The sequence below is a fragment of the Hippopotamus amphibius genome, chromosome 3, assembly GCF_030028045.1.
Source record: "Hippopotamus amphibius kiboko isolate mHipAmp2 chromosome 3, mHipAmp2.hap2, whole genome shotgun sequence".
Lineage (NCBI taxonomy): Eukaryota > Metazoa > Chordata > Mammalia > Artiodactyla > Hippopotamidae > Hippopotamus > Hippopotamus amphibius.
In genome coordinates this window covers 150,594,930-150,620,558 of record NC_080188.1, presented here as the reverse complement: position 1 = coordinate 150,620,558, position 25,629 = coordinate 150,594,930, and the positions used below count along the sequence as shown (strand labels likewise).

Below are 25,629 nucleotides of genomic sequence, written 5' to 3'. Positions count from 1 at the left end.
TTCACCAGTAGATAACAAGTATTATATAGGAGCAGTCAGCTCTGGGCATTGTAGGTCCACTCAGGATGTAATCTAGCAGACCCAGGTGGCCAGGGCAAAACTCCTGCAGAAGGGGTGCCCTTAGGTGAAACCCAAGAAATGGAAACAAGAAGGAAGGCTATACCCAGTTAAGGAAGCAAAAGGTAGGAGGGCCCTGAGGCCCAGGAAAGTATGGTGCTTTTAGGTCCCAGGAAGACATTTAGACTGACATCACAGCATGGAAGCTGGTAGAAGAGAGGATGTCAAGAGATGTCAGGCAGGGGACTTGAATCTCATGCACATCAGGATTTTGTACAGAACTCCCTCAGGTCCTCAAGAAAGTTTCTATTTTGTGTAGAAAAATAAAACTTTCTGACCCAAACTTGAATTTTAAAAAAATGCAGTATGAGGATTTATACCTTAAATCCTTGCAAGATTCAGAAGGAGATTTTTTTTCCAGGAGTGAAATCAATGGAGAGGTTTCAGCAGTCAGCAATATGTTCACTGAAAGTGCCCCTCCTCTATGTGAAGTCTGCTGTGCGTCCTGGAGGGAGCACGCTGAGACCTCAGGACCAGGGTCTAATGGGAGGAAGGGGGCAGGAGTAGGCCAGGGCCTGCTTGGGGGTTAGTTTTGAGATGGGGACGTCCGGAGAGAGAAGCCCAGAGCTATGGGCTGGGACACAGTATTACGTGGGCAAGCTTTGTGAGAGACTGATGTGATTCAGAATTTACATGCCATCCTGGGGCTCATTTCTAGGGCACAAGATACTTAGTCCGTTGTCATAAATCTTAATCTAAACATTTCCACCCCATTTCAGTATGTGTAGAAAATAAAGGTGGGTTTGCATCAACAGCTGAAGTCTAGTGATGGAAGATATTCATGTTATTGGATAAAATAAAGGCAAAGTATGGAGGCAAAGGCTGATAGCAAGCTGAGCACTGGAGGAAACAGCTACACAAGCTCACCCATACTGTAGAGGGGTTGGACAATGTATGCGAATGTCATGGCACTGCTCCCCACTTAGGTGGGCAACCCTTACCATAGCAACCCTAACCTAGTGGCCCTTGGAGCATAAGAATAAGAAAAGAGAAAGCAAGACCTGGATTTGAACCCAGCTTGACCCCTTACTAGGTGGGTTGATTATTTGATGATTTTGAAGCTACCATTTCATCTGTAAAATAAGGCTAATAACATCTGCTTTATTGTAAGAGTCAGTGAGATAATATTAAGTACCTTACACAGTAGCTGGCATAGTTTGGTATACAGGAGGTGATAATTGCAATAACAAAACCAGATAATATCTAAAACTGGTCATTTGTGGAGGGTCACAGTCCACTACCAACTGGAAATGTAGTTCTAAGTCCTTTCTGTGACAAGAACTGACTACCAGGATAATGAGACAATCAAATGAAAATAGAATAGCTGACTCTACCCTCAGTTACTAGTAAATAGCATCACTGAGAATTGCATGCTAAAGACAGGAAAGCATCTGCATAATAGCTAGATAACTAAAGATCCCAGCCTGCAACATTTCCAAAAGAGTGCTCAGAATAAAGTACTTCATTTATAACAAGGGACAAGCCTGGCTCATCTCATGTAGTAAATGCCAACGTTATTGAAGCAAAGAGATCACAGAGAAAGTGTTGCACTGCAAATAGAAATGAGAGTTCTGTTTTCTCCTGAGAGCAAGGAAAACAAAGAGAACAGTGAACAGGCTAAAGGAGAAACAGAACTTGGCCTGAAAGAGTAAACCTTGTTTTACTTTAACTGTCACCGATCTGTAGTAACTAGATTTACACTTCACAAAGCTAGCCTCACTCCCTGATACTATGTAAATTACACTCAGCACCTATCACCCTTGACTCTGTGTGAGTTACATCCTGCCTCTCACTCCCTAACATCCTGGCATCTACAGTCCACAGGATCCTTGTAACAAATCCCCCCTGTAGTTTCCTTTATTTATTTATTTATTGTTTGCATTTCAGAAAGAAGGTCTCCAGCCAATAAACCAGAGGCAAATGGACAATTAACAGACTGCCGGACCCCCAATTACTGGGCAGCCTTATGCCTGCTATGACTGTTTTGAAATAATATGAAGGAAAAAGAATGCAAGACCTTCATCATCTGGATCCTTATCATTTATCCCGGATTGCGACTTCCTCAACTCCGGAGGAGGTGGGGGCACAGTTCTTGAGGCGCTAGCCTGCTGTGTCTTTCCTTCTGCCTGGCAGAAAAATAAAGCCATCTCTTTCTTCCTCCAAAATCTGCCTCTGTATTTCTATTTGGCCTCAGTGCCCAGAGTAGCCGTTATTATGGCAACAGAAGTTCATCTTATAGATCCACATGTGATCAATTTTCAATGTTCTATAAAAGCAAAACACAATAATTATTTATGAATATCTCCTACAACTTATTTCTAATTTGATGAGAAAGAAAGGATAAAAAATCTCATTATACCTCTTTGATAAAATATATTTGCTCTGTATGTGATGTCACTTATTTTTTTATTATTTTTATGATGATTACTGTATTGGTCTCAGATATTTTGCTGTGTTTTACTGGGTTCTCTATCAAGCCACTCTTTTCCTAACTATGTTATACAAAAAACATAAACAGTGAAGGCACAGATGAAGAAACAGACATGACTCATGCACATGGGTAAAGATTTTCAACCTAACTCATAATTTAAAAAAAGAAAATAAATACCACTTTTGTTTTTACTTCATCAGATTGGCAAAGATAAAGAATTTGATAATACACAATGTTGGCAAGAGTGGATAAAACATGTGATCTTACATCTCAATGATACAACCTTTTGTAATACAACTTGTACTACCTATCCAAATTAAAAATATACCCTGTGACCTAGCAATCCATTTCCAGGAATTTAAAGATATCTTCCTACATATGTTTAGATGTGTATACACACACATACACACACACACACACATATCCATCGCAGTATTACTTATTAAAATAATAACAAAACATCAACAACAAAACCCCCAAAGGACATAAATGTCCATTAAATCAATAAAGGACTGATTAACTATATACCCATACAATGAATGCTAGGCAGCCATGGATCTACACATTTTAATATGTAAAGATGTCCAGGAAAAAACTGTTTAAGGCACAAAAACAAGATGCAAAACCATGTCTCTATGCTCCAATTTGTTAGAAAAAGGGAGAGTTATACAGATATACACAATACTCATAAATATATGTATATAAGTGAATATATACATATACACACATAGGCATATATAAAATCATAATTCTGGAAAGATACAACAAAAACATGGCAGTGTTTGCCCCTGGGTGAGGAGATCCAGAGTCTTCAATAAGAGGGAGATTATGTTTCATCGTAAGACTCGGCATTTGTATAGTTTTGTCATCTGTATGTATGTTAGTTTTTCAATTGTATAAACAGTTGCTTAAAAAGGCAAGAATCTAATGGAATAATCTAATGGAGATATGGGAGGAATAAAGCAAGCAAAGTTGACTGAGGTAAATCTAAGATGATGAGTTTTGTAGATTAACCTTGAGGGAGGAAATCTCCAGCCTACTACAGAGGTTTCTCCCTGTTAGTCAACCAAGTCGCACATTTTAACTCATTTACTTTTATAAAACTCTATGGTACATTACCATTATCGTCACTGTCACCTTACAGATGACACAGGTAGGTTAAACAACCAAGCTGGCACAGTGGGTGGTCAAATGGAGATGCATCCTCAGGTTTCTTGGATGCTAAGCCCACGCACACTCTTGGGCATCATACATACACTGCACCTGGACCTCTGTTACCAGAGCTCTGAACCCTCTCAGTGGTTTGTGTGGCTTTGGCAAACTACAATTTCTATTTTTATAAAAGTCAAAACCTCACCAGATGTGGTTTATACCAAAACACGATATTTCTGGCACTGGGTACTGTCTTTGTGAATGTGACTCAAAAAATAAGTGAATGATATAACACCTCACTTGGTAAAGCAGGTTGCCATTTTCTACATAGACATTAACTGACTTTCGTGTCACGACAGCCTGGAAGAAGAGTCGTCATCAATTTATAAATGAGAATGCTGAAGCTTCATTTAGGGACCTGCTCTACTTGAAGGGGCAGAAATGGGACTGACCCCAGGTCTTCTGAACCTAAGTGCAGTGGTCCAAACACACTGCTACATCGAGTGTGAATAACCTCTGAAAACGAGCTTCGAGCATGCAGGTGAGGTTCAATTGCAGACTCTTTGGTTGCTCACAGTTGTGTCTTTTAGACCCACAGGTGGAAGTTCCTACTCTGTAATATGACCCCATTCTTCAGTGCTGCTTTCTAAATCTGCAAGCTGTTCTAAACTTCAAAAGTTTTGCAACTTCCAAAGCTGAGTTCCAGTGAATTCTTTAGCAGATTTTTATTTGAAAACTTTTTTTTAATATACTCTTTGTAATTATGGCAATTACTGTAATTGAAAGTTCTAGGTACAAAGTTTTTCTAATTATAGGTCTATAAGCAAAATATAAAAATAAAAATATGCATTAGGCACATCCAGCTAGGTTTTTTTGTTTGTTTGTTTGTTTGTTTGTTTTAATTTACCCCCCTCTCCCTTTGTCGGTGTTCCCCTTGCCTCAGGGTGAGGGCTGGCTCTTCACTATCACTATGAGATGTCCTTCCTGCAAAGGCAGCTGAAACAGGCTACCTGTGGAAAAGGGAGCTGTACTTTCTGTGCCCAATGCCACTCATGATGATCAGACATAGCTGTGCCTGTAAGGGTTCAATGAACTTTTTAAAAAATATATACCACATTCAAATAATCATTCTGCAAAACAAACTTGGCAACAGGAAATGTCAACATCATTAATCATATATTAAGTTTCATTAAAATTAAAACTCTGAAATAATTAGCTTCTGCTGCTTCCCAAGTGGTAATTATAGACCATCAGGAAGTATCACACTCTCCTGAATTTCCTCCTTTAAACATTAAATGCTAAAGACAAAACATTATTTTAAAAATAATCTTTGAGATTTTAACTATGGGAATATAAACGATACTTCCTGGCTATTGTGCTAATCAAATCTCTCATAATTCAGGAAATTTGAATTTTACTTTACTCAGTGGTGAAATTAAGCTGTTAATAAGTGACATTTCAAATGAAAGTAGAGCTCAGAAGCATAAAAATATCTATATTTAAATATTTGAAGACTTTTCTTTCATTTAAAATTAGGCATTTATCTTCTATTCCCAATTATTAGTAAACATTATTTATTCAATGCTAGTTAGAAAAATATATGCTACTCTATTACATTTTAGCAATTCCTCAGGAGGTTTCTTTTTTCTAACCCACTTCCATATGATAGTCTTTAAGTATATAATCTATAACCTTCAGTTTCTCCTCTCATAATCCCTAGTTATTCTCCCAAAATGAATTCCACCATGGAGGGATAATAAATTTATCTAGATTAGTACATATTATCTCAATGAACAGAGTATTGTTAATACTAAACAGTATTATAACAGTATTAAAAACAACCTTGTTTTTACATGGAAATTATTGCCCATTAAAAAAGAGTAGCTGCTCAGTCCTGATGCGTGAGATACTATAAGACACAAAGAGAGAAAAACTGACAGGGACCCTTGTTCACAGGGAGTTTTTAATCTTATATGATTGGATGACATAAAAATAGAAATGCTGATAGCATCACTAAAAGGCCAAATCTGCCATTCCAGAAATGAAATGGCCTTGAATGTGTAGAAAGGGGGCAAAGGAATGAGATGCAGCTGGAGTGCCTCAGCCCAGGTCCCTGGGAGAAGGCAAATACTCTCACAAGTAGGGGTTCAAAACAGAAAGAAAATAACATGTAGTGAGTACCTAACTGATATCAAGCAAGGTTCTAAGTACTCTACGTTAACACTGTGTGGGTAGAAAGAGCTAGACTAGTTGGTGTACAAGGAGAGAAGATGACAAGAGAGGAATCATGGTCTGAGCTAGGGATTTTGGAATAACTTGACGAGAGGCAGAGGAATGATTTTCTGCCAAAGCAGAGAGTAAGAAGTGAGAAAGAACAAGATTTGAATATTGCCTGTCTTTGTAAGTGGGCAATGAAAAGTATGAGAAATTAAATATACAAATGGACAAAAGCCATATCATATATAAAAACAGAGTTCAGACTCACAATGTGCAGCAACCTGACCAAGAAACCAACCCCTTATCTACAATAACTAGCCTAAGAAGCCAGCCTGTATGGGTCAGACATGTAGAAAGTCAGACTACTGTCTCTAGTAACAATCCACAAAGCCAAACAATCACTTCTGCAACCAAAATAACCAGGACTTGATTAATAACTGATAGCTTCCCTAATTTTTGTCCATGCTTCCAACTTAGAATCAACTGGAGAGAAATAAATATACTCCCTTAGTCCATCACGTAGGATGCCTCATTTCCAAGTTAGCTCACCTCCAGCATCCCCAAGTCAACAGCTTCCAATAAGGACACACTGAAGGCTTCCTTTTTCCACTATAAAGCTTTCCCCCTCTTCTGCTTGACTTTGAGCCTCTACCAAATGTAACTGATGGTAAGTGACTCCCTTATTATAACAAGCTCTGAATAAAAAGCCTGTGCTTTTTTCATATGGTTGGTCTTAATTTATTTCCACAGGATTATAGGCATAGAAAGAGATGGTTAGCTTTTGAAAGAGGAAAAGAAAGCTCTTCCTGTGAATAAAAACTGGAGGAGTGAAGGATGAGTGAAGACACTTGGGGATTCTGAACTGGCAAGAAAGCTAAAGGAGTCATATCAGGTGGATACCATTTCTCAATTAAAGTAATCTGTAAACAGGGATTCTGGAGAAGTAAGGTTAGGGCTGTAGGAAAGTAAAAGGAGTTTGGAACTGGGGAAAGATAAGAGGGAGGCAATCAAAAATGGGTAAAATGCCCAGAGCAATCTACAGATTTAATGCAATCCCTATCAAAATATTCATGGCATTTTTCACAGAACTAGAACAAAAAACCCTAGAATTTATATGGAATCAAAAAAGGCCCTGACAAATGCTAACAGCCATAAAAGGGGAAATCGACAGTAACACAATAATAGTAGGAGACTTTAACACCCCACTTACATCAATGGATAGATAATCCAAACACAAAATAAATAAGGACACACAAGCTTTAAATGACACATTAGACCATCTCGACTTAACTGATATTTATAGGACATTCCACCCAAAAACGACAGAATACACTTTCTTCTCAAGTGCACACGCAACATTTTCCAGGACAGATAACATCTTGGGTCACAAATCAAGCCTCAGTAAATTCAAGAAAACTGAAATCATATCAAGCATCTTCTCTGACCACAACACCATGAGAATAGATATCAATTACCTGAAAAAAACTATAAAAACACAAACACATGGAGGCTAAACAATATGCTATTAAACAACCAAGAAATCACTAAATAAATCAAAGAGGAAATCAAAAAATATCTAGAAACAAATGACAATGAAAACACAACAACCCAAAACCTATGGGATGCAGCAAAAGCAGTTCTAAGAGGGAAGTTTATAGCAATACAGTCTACCTCAAGAAACAAGAAAAATATCGAATAAACAACCTAACCTTACACCTAAAACAAATAGAGAAAGAAGAACAAAAAAGTCCCAAAGTGAGCAGAAAGAAAGAAATCATAAAGATAAGATCAGAAATAAATGAAAAAGAAAGGAAGGAAACAATAGCAACGATCAATGAAACTAAAAACTGGTTCTTTGAGAAGATAAACAAAATTGAAAAACCATTAGCCAGACTCATCAGGAAAAAAAGGGAGAAGACGCAAATCAACAGAATTAGAAATGAAAAAGAAGTAACAACTGACACCACAAAAATACAGAAGACCATGAGAGACTACTACAAGCAACTATATGTCAATAAATCAGATAACCCAGAAGAAATGGATAAATTCTTAGAAAAGTACAATCTTCCAAGACTGAACCAGGAAGAAACAGAAAATATGAACAGACCGAGGACAAGTGCAGAAATTGAGATTGTGATTAAAAATCTCCCAACAAACATAAGCCCAGGGCCAGATGGCTTCAAAGGCGAATTCTATCAAACATTTAGAGAAGAGCTAACACCTATCCTTCTCAAACTCTTCCAAAATATAGCAGAAGGAGGAACACTCCCAAACTCATTCTATGAGGCCACCATCACCCTGATATCAAAACCAGGCAAAGATGTCACAAAGAGAGAAAATTACAGGCCAATATCCCTGATGAATATAGATGCAAAAATCCTCAACAAAATACTAGCGAACAGAATCCAACAACACATTAAAAAGATCATACACCATGATCAAGTGGGGTTTATCCCTGGAATGCAAGGATTCTCCAATATATGCAAATCAATCAGCATGATACATCATATCAACACACTGAAGGATAAAAACCATATGATCATCTCAATAGATGCAGAAAAAGCTTTTGACAAAATTCAACACACATTTGTGATAAAAGCTCTCCAGAAAATGGGCATAGAAGGAAATTACCTCAACATAATAAAAGCCATATATGAAAAACCAAAAGCCAACATCATTCTCAATGGGGAAAAACTGAAAGAATTACCCCTAAGAACAGGAACAAGACAAGGGTGCCCAGTCTCACCAGTACTATTCAACACAGTTTTGGAAGTTTTAGCCACAGCAATCAGAGAAGAAAAAGAAATAAAAGGAATCCAAATTGGAAAAGAAGAAGTAAAATTGTCACTCTTTGCAGATGACATGATATTATATATAGAAAACCTGAAAGACTCTACCAGAAAACCGCTAGCACTAATCGATGAATATAGTAAAGGAGCAGGATACAAAATTAATGTGCAGAAATCTGTTGCATTCCTATACACTAACAACAAAAAAGCAGAATGAGAAATGAAGGAAACTCCCCCATTTACGATTGCAACAAAAAGAATAAAATACCTAGGAATAAACCTGCCTAAGAAGGCAAAAGACCTGCATGCAGAAAAGTATGACACTGATGAAAGAAATCAAAGATGACATAAACAGATGGAGGGACATACCATGTTCCTGGATTGGAAGAATCAACATTGTGAAAATGACTATGCTACCCAAAGCAATTTACAGATTCAATGCAATCCCGATCAAATTACCTATGGCATTTTTCACAGAACTAGAGCAAGAAATCTTATGATTTGTATGGAAACACAAAAGACCCTGAATAGCCAAAGCAATCTTGAGAAGGAAAGATGGAGTTGGTGGAATTAGGCTTCCTGACTTCAAACTATACTACAAGGCCACAGTGATCAAGACAGTATGGTACTGGCACAAAAATAGAAAGGAAGATCAATGGAACAGAATAGAGAACTCAGAAGTAAACCCAAACACATATGGGCACCTTATCTTTGACAAAGGAGGCAAGAGTATACAATGGAAAAAAGACAGCCTCTTCAATAAGTGGTGCTGGGAAAATTGGACAGCAACTATAAAAGAATGAAATTAGAATACTTCCTAACACCATACACAGAAATAAACTCCAAATGGATTAAAGACCTACATGTAAGGCCAGACACTATAAAACTCCTAGAGGAAAACATAGGCAGAACACTGTATGACATACATCAAAGAAAGAGCCTTTTTGACCCACCTCCTAGAATAATGGAAATAAAATCAAGAATAAACAAATGGGACTTAATGAGACTTAAAAGCTTTTGCACAGCGAAAGAAACCATAAACAAGACAGGATGGCAACTCCCAGAATGGGAGAAAATACTTGCCAATGAAGTAATGGACAAAGGATTAATCTCTAAAATATACAAGCAGCTCATGCAGCTTAATATCAAATAAGCAAATAACCCAATCCACAAATGGGTGGAAGACCTAAATAGACATTTCTCCAAAGAAGACATACAGATGGCCAACAAACACATGAAAAGATGCTCAACATCACTAATCATTAGACAAATGCAAGTCCAAGCCACAATGAAGTATCACCTCACACTGGTCAGAAGAGCCATCATCAAGAAATCTAGAAACAATAAATGTTGGAGATGCTGTGGAGAAAAGACTGTTGGTGGGAATGTAAGTTGGTACAGCCACTATGGAAAACAGTTTGGAGGTTCCTTAAAAAACTACAAATAGAACTACCATATGATCCAGTAATCCCACTACTGGGCATATACCCAAAGAAAACCATAATCCCAAAAGAAACATGTACCATAATGTTTATTGCAGCACTATTTACAATAGCAAGAACATGGAAGTAACCTAAATGCCCATTGACAGATGAATGGATAAAGAAGATGTGGCATATATATACAATGGGATATTACTCAGCCATAAAAAGGAATGAAATGGAGCTATATGTAATGAGGTGGATAGACCTAGAGTGTGTCATACAGTGAAGTAAGCCAGAAAGAGAAAAACAAATACTGTATGCTAACTCATATATAAGGAATCTAAAAAAAAAAAAAAAATATGGTACTGATGAACCCAGTGAGAGGGCAAGAATAAGGATGCAGATGCAGAGAATGGACTTGAGGACACTGGGTTGGGGGGGCAGGCGGTGAAGGGGAAGCTGGGACAAAGTGAGAGAGTAGCACAGACATATTTACACTACCAACTGTAAAATAGCTAGCTAGTGGGAAGTTGCTATATAACAAAGGGAGATCAATTCAATGATGGGTGATGCCTCAGAGGGCCAGGACAGGGAGAGCGGGAGGGAGTCGCAGGAGGGAGGGGATATGGGGATATATGTATAAATACAGCTGATTCACTTTGGTGTACCTCAAAATCTGGTACAAGAGTGTAAAGCAATTATATTCCAATAAAGAGCTTAAAAAAAAAAAAAGCCCTGAAAATCCAAAGTAATTTTGAGAAAAAAGAACAAAGCTGGAGGTATAATGCGCTCAGACTTCAGACTATACTACAAAGCTACAGTAATCAGAACAGTATGGTACTGGCACAAAAACAGGCACATAGATCAATGGAACAGAATAGAGAGCCTAGAAATAAACCCACACATTTGTGGTCAATTGATCTATGATAAAGGAGGCAAGAATAAAAAAATGAGGAAAAGACAGTCTCTTCAATGGGTGGTTCTGGGAAAACTGTAGAGAATGAAATGAACACATTTTCTTACACAATATACAGAAATGAACTCAAAATAGACTGGAGGCCTAAATGTAAGACCAGATACCATAAAGCTCCTAGAGGAAAGCATAAAGCAGAACACACTTTGACATAAATAGACAATATTTTTTGGATCTGTCTCCTAAAGCAAATGAAACAAAAGCAAAAATAAACAAATGAGATGTTATTACACTTTAAAGCTTTTGCACAGCAAAGGAAACCACTGACAAAACAAAAAGATAACCTACTGCATGGAAGAATATATTTGAATGTGATATGACCAATAAGGGGTTAATATCTGAAATATATAAACAGCTCATACAACTCAACATCAAAAAAATAAACAACCCAATTAAAAAATGGGCAGACATCCTGAATAGATATTTTTCAAAGAGGACATGCAGATGGCCAACAGGCACATGAAAAGATACTCAACATCACTAGTCACTAGAGAAATACAAATCAAAACCACAATGAGACACCTCACACCTGTAAGAATGGTTATCATCAGAAAGACAAATAACAAACATTGGCGAGGACGTGGAGAAAGGGAACACTTGTACACTGTTGGTGGGAATGTAAATTGATGCAGCCGCTGTGGAAAATAGTGGCGGTTTCTCTAAAAATAGAATGACCATATAACCCCGCAATTCCACTCCTATATACATACCCAAAGGAAAAAAAACACTAATTCAAAAACATAGTGTGCCCCAATGTTCATAGCAGCATTATTTAAAAAGCCAATATATGGAAGTAACCTAAGTAACCATCAACAGATGAGTGAACAAAGAAGATATGTATCCTATTATATAATTCAGGCATAAAAAGAATGAGATTTTGCCATGTGCAACAACATGGATGGACCTGGAGGGTATTATGCTTAGTGAAATAAGTCAGACAGAGATAGACAAATATTGCATGTTATCACATATATGTGGAATCTAAAAATTAAAACAAATGAATAAAACAAAATAGTAACAGACTTACAGGTATAGAGAACTAGTGGTTACCAGCTGGGAGAGGGAAGCGGGGAGGGTTAAGACAAGGTTAAGGCATTAAAAGGTACAAACTAATATGTATAAAGTAAATAAGCTCCAAAGATATGTTGTGCAACACAGGGAATATAGCCAATATTTTATAATAACTTTAAAAGAAGTATCTATAAAAATATTGAATCACTATGTTGTATACTCAAAATGAATATAATATTGTAAATCAACTATACTTCAATTAAAAAAATAAATGAGTAAAATGGCTCACTTTTGTTTAATATAGTGGAATAAACATAAGTGCTTGTCTCCTCTCTTTCTAGAGATTCTAGAATATTCTCTAAGAAATGGATATTGGCATGATAAAAGGAAAAAACACATCACGAAAGTTGTAAAGGGAATAGGCTCACTGTGAGCTAAAATGGAGAAACTAGGAGAGAATGTAAAACAAAAGCTCCAGAGCCAGTTTTCGCTTTTATTCCACCTTTCATCATTGTTTGTTTAGTACATTAGAAACCTCTTTGTAGTACCAGGTACTCTAGGCTTTTAAATTCTTTCATGTTCCCTTGGAACATTAGAAGGCTAATGTTTCTCTTTCTCTTTAGACAGTCAGAAAAGTGCTCAGATGTCAAATATGAAGCCAAAACCTAAGTGGAGTCTTCTAAATTTAGGAGAAACACATTTAAAAACACGGTTGGGCTTGTCAATATAAACCATGGTAGATCAAAGTTAATATAAATAAAGGAAGAACTTGTGGTTTAAGGAAAGAATGAAAAATGGATGAAAAACTTTTCATTATTTTGGGGCAAAGTTAAATGGAACTTACAAGGGGACTGCAAACACCTGCAATGGACTTATGTCCCTTAATAAAAGAACAGTCAACATTTATTGTGCATTTACTATATGACGGATGTTAATGTATGAAAGGTACTTGTATTATTTATGTAGTCCTTACACAAACCTTTCAAGTAGGACATATCATTATTATGAAAATTGTCTTCATTATATAGATGAAAAAAATATGGTATAGTAAAATTGAGAAACTTGCCCCAAACTGCAATTCTCCTAAGTAGTATAGGCAAATTCAAACCCAGGAAACTTGGCCCCTACAGTCCACGTTCTTGTTTCTATAATATGAAAGGAGGGAAAGGAAAGAGGATGAAGGAATATTGCTCTGTCACAAAAGCAATTTACTCATGAAAAGCCTTTCCTCTAGTGTCATGGTATCTATCACCAATACCCGTGAGGGACAATCTAATGACACCTTTAGAACCTGGGTTTTGATATTTAATAGAATGCTCCATGAAAGGAACCAGGGCTCATTAGAGAGTAGACAATACCATGTCTCAGAGCCAGAAAATTCAACATGAGGCTAGAACAGCTTGCTGCTGCCAGAAAGCAAGGCTGCTCTCAGAGATATCTGGAATAATTTCCAAAAGTACAAAAGACAGCTATTACTAGCCAAGAATAAAAATTGGGGCATTCAAAGGGACGAGGACGAAAGTCTATTGGAGCAAGTTGTGTCTGTTAAGATAGCTCTAAGGTCATGATACTAAATGAGAAAGTACAAAATACCAGGAGGTGATTGTCAATGTATAAAGAGGTCCCTCAATACCATCTTCTAGAAATGTTACATATTGATGATCCAAATTGCATATATCCTATACTGGAGCTGCAACTGGGTTATTAATATAAATATAGATACATCTATGGACATAGTGTATTATTTTAAGTAAGTAAATAATGGATCAGAGGAAGAAATTCAGAAAACAAAGATGTGAAGAACATAAAATAGAGAAGCTAGCTTTGTAATAGAGAAATTGTAAAATTTAGAAAATATATGTAAAGTGTGTGTGTGAAGGGATGCCCTATCACAAAGTGAGTCTGGCCCTTACTATCCTTTCTGTAGTCAAACCTTTGGTCAAGGCCACCCCTTATTAGAGAACCACTATGGTAACTTATACATTAATTACCTAGCCTAAAATATCACATGACTCCTCTTTTATACAGGCCCAAGTCCATTCATATTAGGGTGAGAAGAAATTACTGGGTTCAGGAATAGTGGAGATTATAATGAGTTGGTCCATGCCCTTTATGCTTCAGAACAAATGGGCACAAGCTAAAACGGATATGCAGATTTGTGGGCAAGAGTGAGCCCAACCAGGGCAGTAGTCACCCAGACACAGGACTGATTCAGAAGGATGAGAAGCAAGTGTGAGGAAGTCCAGGAGCAGGGGCTGCCATAATTACCTGGAGAGAACAGGTGGCAAGTGTCCATCAATATGTTTAGAAGTCAATGATAACCCACCCAAAATTTTATGTTTACTCAGCTTGTTTAGAGTTTACAGAAATTAGTTACCATATGTTAGGGGAATTGGGCCTGAGGTGGAGGAGAAGCAAGGTGCAAACTGGTTTTGTATGAATTTATCCAGAAGGTGTGGTAAAGAAAAGTCCCTCTTCTAGTAAGTATCTAATGATGTCTCTAATAAGAGGGGCAGTAACAATCCAAAACAACTGATGAGGATTTCTCCAGGAGAGGAGAGTTAGATGTAGCTGCAAAATGAAAAATGGAGGCTTCTCATCTGAATGGGTGAGAGTTCCAAGGTGAGCAGGTGTTCTGCACGGGAGCAGCACTGGGACATAAGCTCCAGCATCTCTACTGGTCCGTGGGGACGTGACATGTGGGAAACTTCACAGTGCATGGTTACCTCTTGCAGGAATGGTGTAAAGCAATAATTAGGAGCAGTAGAGAATCACAAAATAGTCAAAACACAGGATGTATACAATCTAAACTGGCAGTTAAAGCCATTCTTGACTCTCCGGTGATGCCCCAGAGTCTACTGAAATATAGTTTCTTAGTGAAAACTAGAAAATTTGCCTTTCACCCCCTCAGGTAATCAAGTGACATGGAAATTTATATTTACAGGGACTGAATCAGCAATTAAAAACACACTGGGAAATGATGGAAAGTACACATAAATTCAGTACAAAGAGACAGAGAAATAGGTCAAAGTCATTTACTGAGGTCAAAAGATTCTGTTTCTGGGCATAACAACTGAGGTAGGTTGAAAGGCACTTTGGAAGACAGGTTTAGAGCAGTTATTTTATTGATTCATATGGAAAACTATAATGGAGGGTATCATTATTCTACTATTAGTATAGTATTATAGAAGGTAACTAATAAAAAGAGGAAGGGAAATAAAGTAAGAAGTCAGGAAAAATAAATCACAAATAGGATATTATTTATAGGGAGATACATTTTTTAGAAAGACATATAAAAGTTGGGAAAATATTGAGTGCTGTGTGATTCGGAGTGGTAATCTTTCAGAGGACAGAGAGGTACCTAGGCTAGTTAGTAGAGACATAATGAATTAAAGTAACATATTTAGAAAAGAGTGCACTGGATGAGGAGACCTTGGAAAGAGGCTGTCAAAACTGTGAGAAGCCACTGACAGACTGTAGAATGTCTTGTTTTCTTTCAACTTTCAGGAGTGAGGAGAGCTACTAACACAGAGGGAGCTCAATTACAAGGCAGTTAGATTTCAGCAAAGGTTGCACTGAGCAAGCAACACTCTTTATGATAATGACACCATAAGGAGAAGAACATAAAGAGAAAACTAGGTGAGTGAAGTCAATGGTAACCAGAAGCTGAGCATCATGTGACTTCCTGAGCACCACCTTGAGGGTAGAGTCTGGAAAGGTTATGATAGGAAAAGGTCATGAGGGGAGGACTGGAACTTTGTACAGAAGGGCTACATTGAGACTGGCATGCCAGAGCTTCTGCAGATTGGCAGTTTTCTCTCCTGGTCTATATCAGTGCCAGCATACTCAGTGGGTGCATCTCCAAATGATGTCACTTCTTTTACCTGGGGCATCCTTGCCTAGAGGAACCTAGGACTGAAAAGCACGGGACTCACTCTCTGCAGACTGCTGGGGGGTTGGAGCAATGGCCGAGGCTGCCCTGAGGACAAGGATGGGTAAAACTAGGAGTCAATCAATTTAAGAACTGGCAGCATGGTTGAGGCACAAGATCCAAGGTGGCAAGTAAGACTACACGATGCTACAGGAAGTGTCACAGACACACTGGTTATGGTCTAGCAAAAAGAGAATTAAAACTGAAGAGACTGGTATGGTAGTATAGGAGGAGGTCTAGGGAACGGAGAGACTGAATATGCAGATCAGAATGGCCAGTCCATACATTATACATATATATATATATATATAAAGTAGAACTCTGACTCACAACCTGCAGCAACCTGCGCAGGAAACCAGCTTCTTATCTACAATAACCAGCCCAGAAGACAGCCTGCTGTAAGTCTGACTTGTAGGAAGTAGGATTGCTAGCTCTAGTAATAATCCAGGAGGCTAAACAATAACTTCTGAAACCAAAAGGGCCATAACCTCATAACTGCCAGCTTCCCGAATTCTTGTCCCTACTTCCAATTTAGGACCAACCAGAGAAAAGACAAATATGTACCCCTCACCCATCACTGTAGGATGCCTGCTTCTAGCCAGCCCACCTCCAGCTCCCCCAGGCCAACGGCCTCCAGTCGGGCACACCGTTATGGAGTTTTCCCCCTCCCCTGCCTGCCTGCTAATCTCTGCTAAAACCCACATGACAGGTGAACTGCCTCGCCACGGCAAGCTCTGAATAAACAGCATCCATTCTTGTGTTTACTTCGCTCATTCTCACGTGTTTGTTCTCGTCGTTTACCTCCATAGAACCAAAGACTAAAATCAAGATAAAGAGTAGATTCAGGATGAGTGTGGAAGTGGGGGGAATAGGAAACTAGCTGTGAATAGAGAAGGGGGATTCTGCACTCTCAGGAAGGGACAGGGAGAGGACTGGCATTTTATATTGACATATATATTGCTTGTTACTGCAGCTTGGTTATGGGTTTATATAACTTACTGAAGCCTCATAAAACCTAGAGAGATTTTTTTTTTATACAACTTACTGAGGCCTCATAAAAACTAGAGAGATTTTTTTTTTAATCTACCATTTTTAAGGGAAATAAAACTAAAATAGTTTTCATAACCCATCAGGAGTGGAGCGGTGTCCAAGGCCAGGTTTCCACTTTGCACTCTGTCAGGCCACCCCCCAAAACCTCCTCTGACTTTCCCACTGTACCTCTGACCATAGAGAATGACTATGATTGTCTCATGTACTATGTTGTAACTCCTTGCTCCCTTCCTTGTTGCTCTGCAAAACGTGATGAATGACATAATTATATTAATATCTTGCCCAAGTTGACAGAGTCAGTAAGTGGTAGAACATATAGATTTGAATTCAGATCTTTCGAATTTCAAAGCTCATGGTCTTTCACTACATTAGGCTAGTTGGGAGGTGGAGTAGTTTGCTGGCAGGTGCAAAGGTGAAGTGGACATTCAATTTATTGACTTGAGGTGGTTAAAAACAGTAAGGCTAGGGTATTGGAAATAAATTTTACCGTTACTAAGGACAATGGCAAGGGATGGGACTGGTGGTTGGAAGGACTATTAGCCAGGCACCAAAGGAGGGAGACAGTCCTGGAAGTTAGAAGGTAACGTTGCCTATAGTGATAAGGAGATAGCGGCTGATGTAAGAAAAGTTCATCAAATTAAAATGAGAATGATTGAGGGATGGTGGCGGGGCAATGGTCTGTCCCACTGGAGACTGGAACTGGATTGAGGTGTAAGGAATTGCAGTTGCCCTGCCTCCACCCTGTGCTTTGAATAGAGGAGAAAAAGCAGAAGCTTCTTGGGATGAGGTTAAGAGGAAGCCAGATACCACCTGCGCAGATACACAGAAGTGCCTAAGGCAAGGCTGAGAATCTAGAAGGACAGAAATGTAAGACATAGGGGAAGACACGGTAGAAGAGAGGAAGATCTAGAGGGGCTGCAAGTTCTGGAAAAGACCATTGAATGTAGGGGTGCAACAAAGTAACCAGGGTAGTGATTCCAGCTACCCAGGGGAAAGGAAGCAGGAGAATGGTTGGTAAGTGGAAGAATACATTCTAGATGGAGGGAGAAGCAATGTTGAATCATCAGGATTTAGTTATTGATTGAGATGGAAGAAATAGCCAGAATGAAATTCCAGTTGCATGAGTTTAAAATTAGATTAAATTATAGCTTCCCCCAAATGAAAAGAGACATAATTTTGAAGGCCCCCACTTTTTTGCTGAAAACTGCCAATACCTGGCAACATTTGTTAAAAGGTCCTGGGTATTTTGTCTTAAGGAAGTCACTATGTTTGACCTTTACAAAGTTGCTTTCTAGGCTCTAGGGTTTGCCATTTAAAGTACTCAGTACTTCATCACAGGTGAGGTGAGAGAGTGGGGCAGAGCCCTTCTACTAAATAAGTATGAGTCACTGGTCCCTTGCCCACAGAATGTTTATATTTGTCATGTAGTAGGATTAGTGCAAGGTATCAATGCAGATGGAGAGTTCAGGAGGAAGATGATAATGACCTGCTGTTTATCTATTGCTTTCCTTATAATCCCAACATAATTTTTCTCCCAAATTCAGTCTGGGAAGTAAACATATTTAGGAACACCTATCTAGCATGAAGGAAAAAAATCTAAAACGTATACTAATTTCTTCTTGTATCCTTTGTTCTGTATAATACTGTTGCCTGGTAATTAAACTATAATGTATCATGGGCTGAAAAAAAAAAAACAAAATTTCAATTGTCTTTTCCACATTTTTTTTTCTGACAGACATTCAACCCTCAAGGCAAAATATCCAGGATAAGAACTAACATATACATTACTAGGCTGTGGTTGATTTAAGCTAGAAAAGAGAGGGCACTTTGACTAATGCTTTCCAAAGGGAAAAATAACATTTAAGATTCATTATAAGCTCTAATTTATAATAACCATCGTAATTTTACAGCCTCACTTAGGCTTTGCAGCAACGTGTACATAAAAATAAATCTCTTATTTTTCTGCCCCTCTTGGTACTTTTCTACATCCTCCTACCAACCTCAAAAAATAAAATAGTGCTCAGGGAAGAGTTGGATGAGGAGATTTATGGGAATAAGACCATGCTGTAATGGTTCTGCAGTCAGAAGTGACCCTAGGAAAATGTTATTTAATGTACTTGAAGAGAAATAATACAGAAATATAATGGTAAAGCTGTTGTAATTTCTGGATTAAAAATAAACTTTGTGCTTAATTGGGACAGACTGAGGAGACCTGTGTCTTTTCATAGACATGCTTATTTATTTAATCCCTAATTTTAAGTTGGAATTTTTCCTGGGATATGTGTTCAACTTCTAACTGACATATAACTAGCATGGTGTCCTTTGTCTATTGGGGCCTTCATTTTTGCCACTGTAATTGTGGAACAAATCAAAACCTCATACACAGAGGTCTCCAGAAATGCAGACTGTTACAAAATTTCATTTTACCAACCACTCCTCTGTACACAATATGCCCAAATTGTAAAGTGAATTAAATCATTACTCATTTTCATTCCCTTGGTCTAAGTAAAAGTAAGAGCATCAGTGGACAGAGGGTTGTGTCTCAGTTTAACCCAATGGGTGATCAGATGTGTTTACAATAGTTTTCTCCCTACTGTCCAGAGCCCTCTTTGGCTCTCTCACCCACTCCCTAAAAAAGAATTTTTAAATTTTTGTTTGTTACCTCTTACCGACATTTATTTTGACAATTTTTTTCTGAGAGTCCATCCTCATCCTCTCCCATGATGTCCACGGCCGAAAATATCAATGCAACGAGAATGGCAAAGCAGCACACCAGTGCAAAGATCACAATGCACTTCTGCTGGGACTGCAAGAGAGAAAGAAGATAAAGAGAAGTAAGGAAAGCAGCTTTGGCTGAGGTAACTCAATATGTGACAGCTTTTCCAAGTTTCAGGCAAAATCCTTTGCCAGGGAACAATTAGTTTTGTCACTGCCAGAGAAGCACTGCTCTCTGGGTGAAATGCCTAAGACCTTTATGCTTATTCCTCAACAAAGCTTTCAAATCCCTGCTAAATATGTTTCCTAATCAAAAGTAGTCCAGAAAAGATCACTACAAGACCCATTATTGCAAATTAAAAATGAAACACAGGGTGGCTCAATAATTATAATCTGTCCCCTGTTATTACCACTATTTTCCAAACTGCAAACTATGCAAACTGCATTCAAACTCTGTATCTTCTTGCTTGCCTCATCTCATCCTGCTCTAAGATCTTCATGGTGCAATGGCTTCAGGAAAGATGCCCTTGGTGGTCAGTATGAATTCTACACTTTGATCAGAAAACTGAATCTATCAGATCCCAGCACCATGGGTCATTAAGCAAAATTATTCATTTCAAAACAAAATCTTAACCAACATTCATACTCTTGATATGATTTTCACTCAGAAACACAAGCCCAAGTTCCAGGTGGTCAAAGTAAATCATGTCCTTATCTTTAGGCCCAAGTGTTGGAATTCAAGACATTTCTATCTCCAGGGGTTCATGGTTAAAGGTGGCATAAGATAAGGCCACGTCAACCAGGCAGGAGCCATGACCACTGGGACAAATACTTTTGCCTGCATTCCATTTATTAGATAAATCTAGATGGGGAGAAGATTTTTTAAAAGTCTTTGTGTAGCTTCTAGGGATTATTTTCAGAAGGGGTAAGGGTAACCTTTGGCAGCCAGAGTGCTCTTACTTAGTGATGGGATACAAACATGCACAGACATGTGTGTGCATACACACACACACACACATACACACACACACCTCTGAGCTTTGTTGAAACCAGCTGGCTTTGTCTCCTCCTACCACCCTCCTGCCCTTCATCTACATGGTCTCCAAAGAATCAAGGCACCTCCTAAAGTTCAGTGTCCAGTTTGTCCAGGGGCAGTCTCAGGTTACAGATTACAGAGAAAGATGTAGTCAGGAAATAATGTTGTTTCTGTGACCAGGTACTATAGCTCAAATGGTTGTTTCCTTTTAGTGTTTTCTAATCCTCCCTCAGATCTTCTCTCAGTAGCAGAACCTGTTCCAAGTCCATCCTGCCTGTCATGTTTTTCTCCTGCTGCACAGAGAGAGAAAGTGGGGGAAAGCCCAAGGAAGATACACCATTGCTCTTTAACTCTAGGCTCTGGGTATCTCTCAGGCATGGATTGTTTTATTCTTTCCATCCACAAGCAACAAGCAAAGAGCCTAACAAACAGAAGGTACTCAAGAGATAGTTATTGTATAAACAAATACAGAGTGAACAAATGAAATGAAAATCACAATGCATACTTCTCAGCATGGAGAGCAACATGAGGTATTTGTCTCAGTGACCTTCTTAAAAATGGGTTTATTTCCACATTTTGGTGATTGTAAATCTTGTAGCTCATTCTTTTTCACTCTTGTGGGAACCAGTGGCAAATTCATGGGCTGAGCTTACCAACTCTGTAAAATTCTGCAGAACAGAGTTTCATCCATCTTGCCCCTTTACTTGGCATTCATCCCCAATTCTTCACTAATTTTATTTTTAAGAAGCAGCATAATAAACTAACTGAAGGCTCAGACTTCGGAACAAGATTGCTTGGATCTGACATTTACTGGTTGTATGTGCTTGGACAAGTTATTTAGTCTTTATGCTTTAGATTTCTTGTCTGTAAAATGGGCATAATAATAACTGCCTTATGGGGTTGTTATTAAAAATTAAATGAGATACTTTATGTAAAGTACTTAGAACAGTACCTAAAAAACAGCACTAAATGAGTGTTTGTTGTCGTTAGTATATTGTAGTATATGTATCTCCATAAGCTGGGGAAATATTTTGGGGAAACAAGGTAAAGATATGAATAAACAAAAAACATACAACAAAAAATGAAATTACATGTAAGAGAGAGGCTGAGAGACAGAGACAGAGAAGGACAGAAAGAAATAAGACAAAAAGAGAGAAAAGAAATGTGAGATGGAAGTTTTCTAGGATGAAGTTGAGAAACTGTTCTAGATCAGTCTCAGAATTCAAAACTCTAAAGCAGTATTTCTCAAACTTAAGCATGCATCTAAATCACCTGGAGGCTTGTTCAAACATACATTGATGGGTCCCACTTCCTGAGTTTTTGAATCATTAGGTCTGGGGTGGGGCCCAAGAATGTGTTTTTAACAAGTTCCCAGGAGATGCTAATGCTCCTGGTCTAGGTGTCACACTTTGACATATCAAAGTGTCATCTTTACTAAATGCTGCTTAATACATGTTCATCCTTCAAATTTACCTGCCTAGAGTAGTTTATTTTCAAACATTAAAGGGATCATGATAAATACACCCTATTAATCTAAATATAAATCTTGTAATTTGTTTTCTTTTTTTTTTTTTTTTGGTTTTATTTATTTTTTATTTTTTTATTTTTTATTTTTGGGGGGGTACACCAAGTTCAATCATCTGTTTTTATACACATATCCCCGTATTCCCTCCCTCCCTTTGTAATTTGTTTTCTTTGTGGGGGCTTAAACAATTATTTAAACAGTAATTTTTTAAATTTTTGAATAACTTTTCTTCTGCTCTTTACTTTTTATTTGTTTTAATGATATTCATTACTTGTGTAATCAGGAAGTGTTTGCTATTAACTATTCTGAGAATGTATATAATATGAAAAAGAAAATAAATCACCCAGAGTCCCTCTCAGACATAACTGCCATTAACATTTTCTTCTGGTTCTTTCCTATACTACGTCTACCTATATAACAATCTGATAATATTTATAGCATGCTATATATAGTTTTACATTCTGTTTTTTTGCATGTAATCATGTTTTAATATATTAAATATTCTTTTAAACCATAGTTTTAAGTTATTGTATAGTATTTCATGGCATGAAAAATCACTGTCTCCTTTACTCACAAAACTTTCCTTCAAAGACACTCATTTTACAACAGAAAAAAAAGATTAAACATTTTCCCCATTTTATCCATTTCTCTATAAATTATAAATAGAAACAAACAAAAGCTTTTAGAGAGATTTAAAATAATGATATTCACATTAATACAGTCCAGAAGAGCCTCTAACCTAGGACAATATAATTAAATATTTTCTCAGAAAGAATCCTAGAGAGAGCAGCATGAGTATACCATGTCAGATACATGGTGGGTACTCAATGAATGAATCTTAGTGAAGTTAATACTAAATGCTTCCTCTATAACAACATTGATTCCTTTCCCTTTATTCTGATTTTAATGATAAAATAGTAAATAAGAATTCTAGTTAATATGTGTGGTACTTTGATGTAATAACCCTCACAAATTTCTATTAACTTCTATTGATTTAATTCTATATTATCAACTTCTATTAAAATGAACAACTGAACTATTTTCATTTTATTTTCATTTATTATTTTCATTTTAATTTGTCAAATAAGAAAAATTCAGACTCTCATATTCATTTTCAAATGTCTCCTTGAAACAATGTACTATAACAATATGAGGTCATAACACTAATTTCTTTAGTCTCATTTATTTCCCAACTCATCAAAAGTGAAAGATTCTGTTCAAAAGACAGTACAAGAGTCTTGTAAATGAGACCAAAATCCAGGTTACTAAGAGATTTATTCACTTTCAAATACTTAACAGATCATTTCAAATCATTCAGTGATTAATTTGAAACACACTTTTCTGTTTGTATTGAACCAAATCAAGGGAAGCAAAGTTTTAAAGAGAACCCATAGGACTTCTAGGTGGCACAGTGGTTAAGTATCTGTCTGCCAGTGCAGGGGACATGGGTTCGATCTCTGCCCCAGAAAGATACCAAATGCCACGGAGCAACTAAGCCCATGCACCACAACCATTGACCCTGAGCTCTAGAGCCCGCAAGCCACAACTATTGAGACTGTGTGCCACAATTACTGAAGCCCGCATGCTTAGAGCCTGTGCTCTGCAACAAGAGAAGCCACTGCAATGAGGAGCCCACACACCACAATGAAGAGTGGCCCCCGCTCGCCACAACTAGAGAAAGCCCGTGTGCAGCAATGAAGACCCAATGCAGTCAATAATAAAGAAATAAATAAATTTATAAAATAATTAAAAAAAAGGAGAACCCATAAACATGATTACAACCTAAACTTCACTGATGACTCAATCTAGTAAAAGAAAACCAAATTCGAAATGCTATTACCTAGTGTCAGTCAATCAGTTCTTTTCACTGTACTTTACACTGATACTATTTTGAAAAGAATTATTTGCTTGATCAAGAAATAAATCTAATTATGTTAACATTGAAAATATTTGAATACCATATCCTTATCAAATACATTTTAGCTCAATACAGAAAACAGATGTATAACCTCTAAATGGGGAAGGAATATTAAATTTTAAAGTTAGAAGTATTATATATTTCCAACTTGGGTCTTATATACTATTTGACAAGCCCCTAAAAGGAATTTGTACCTAGAGGCAAAATGTAAATGTGCAAAAATTAACTGTAAATTAAAATTATTTATATTCTTTTTCATTTATTTACCATGACTAGTTTATTTCTTTAACAAGATCATGACAAAGTCTTAAAAATAACAACTTTTATGTATGTAGGTTTTAATGCCCACAAAACTGGAAGTTCCAGTACAATTATTCTCCATGCAAAAGATGTGCAAACTAAGACTCAAAGACATTTAGTTACTGAGCTGTCCACGGTGACCCAACCAGTTGGTTGGAGACAGTCCAGGGATTTAATTTAGGTCTCAAAATCTCGAGTCTCTAGATCTGTTTTCTAGATCCAAATTTTTCCTTTTTGATTTTCTTTTCTTGATTTCATTTTCTACTTAATTTTAGCTGTGGTTATTTTATTATTATCATTAGTTTTTGGTTCACAAATTTTCATTATGGTCCATTGGCATAGAAATGAAGATTGGACATTTGACTCTGAACTGTGGAGACAAGGCATTCCTGAGTCTGTAGGACTTTCCTATGATTCTAGATGTGTTCCTATCCTGAGTTCCTAGATATGTTCCTAGAAAACAGGATACTCAGAAGATCCAAAATAATCTTAGCTGATGACTTATGAACTCCTAGATAATGGTCATACTCTGGAACAGTATCAGAAACTAAACTCTAAGTAGCTTAAGGGCTTCGCTTTGAAAACCACTTTAAAAGAATTATCCCTTAACTTTCCACATATATTTTGGTGTTCCTTAGAGTTCTAGCTTAGGATTTTTCTCTTTTCCCTTTGTAATCCCTTCCTGAGGTACTTACTTCCAGGTCTTCACTGGCTATATATACTGATAACTCCCAAATGTATATCACCAGCTCAGAGTGCTCAACTGAGTATCAGACCCATGTTGAATGAACTTCCACACCATGGCACAGAAAGGGGAACACTGGAAGAGTCCCTAAATGTCTCTAAATTGAGAAGACAAAGTTGGGATTTTAGAAAGGCCAAGTCAGCTAGCGTCCACAGGACAGAGTACTAAAGAGAGGAGATCTTCACATAGAGAGAGTTCTGGAAATCTTCAGAGCATCTCCCTGTGTATAAGGAAACTACCTGAGGACTAGAAAAGAATCACTTAAAAGGAGTTGGTGTAACAATCCCTAACCTAA

At 37.5% G+C, this 25,629-nt stretch overlaps 1 protein-coding gene across 1 annotated transcript in view; it reads right to left on the bottom strand.

Annotated features, from left to right (window-relative positions):
* PLD5 (phospholipase D family member 5) overlaps positions 1 to 25,629 on the bottom strand; it is a 433,085-nt gene that overhangs the window by 222,832 nt on the left and 184,624 nt on the right. Inside the window, exon 2 of the mRNA XM_057729806.1 lies at positions 19,765 to 19,901. Coding sequence (XP_057585789.1) covers positions 19,765 to 19,901 — 137 coding nt within the window. The remainder of the gene's footprint in view (positions 1 to 19,764; positions 19,902 to 25,629) is intronic.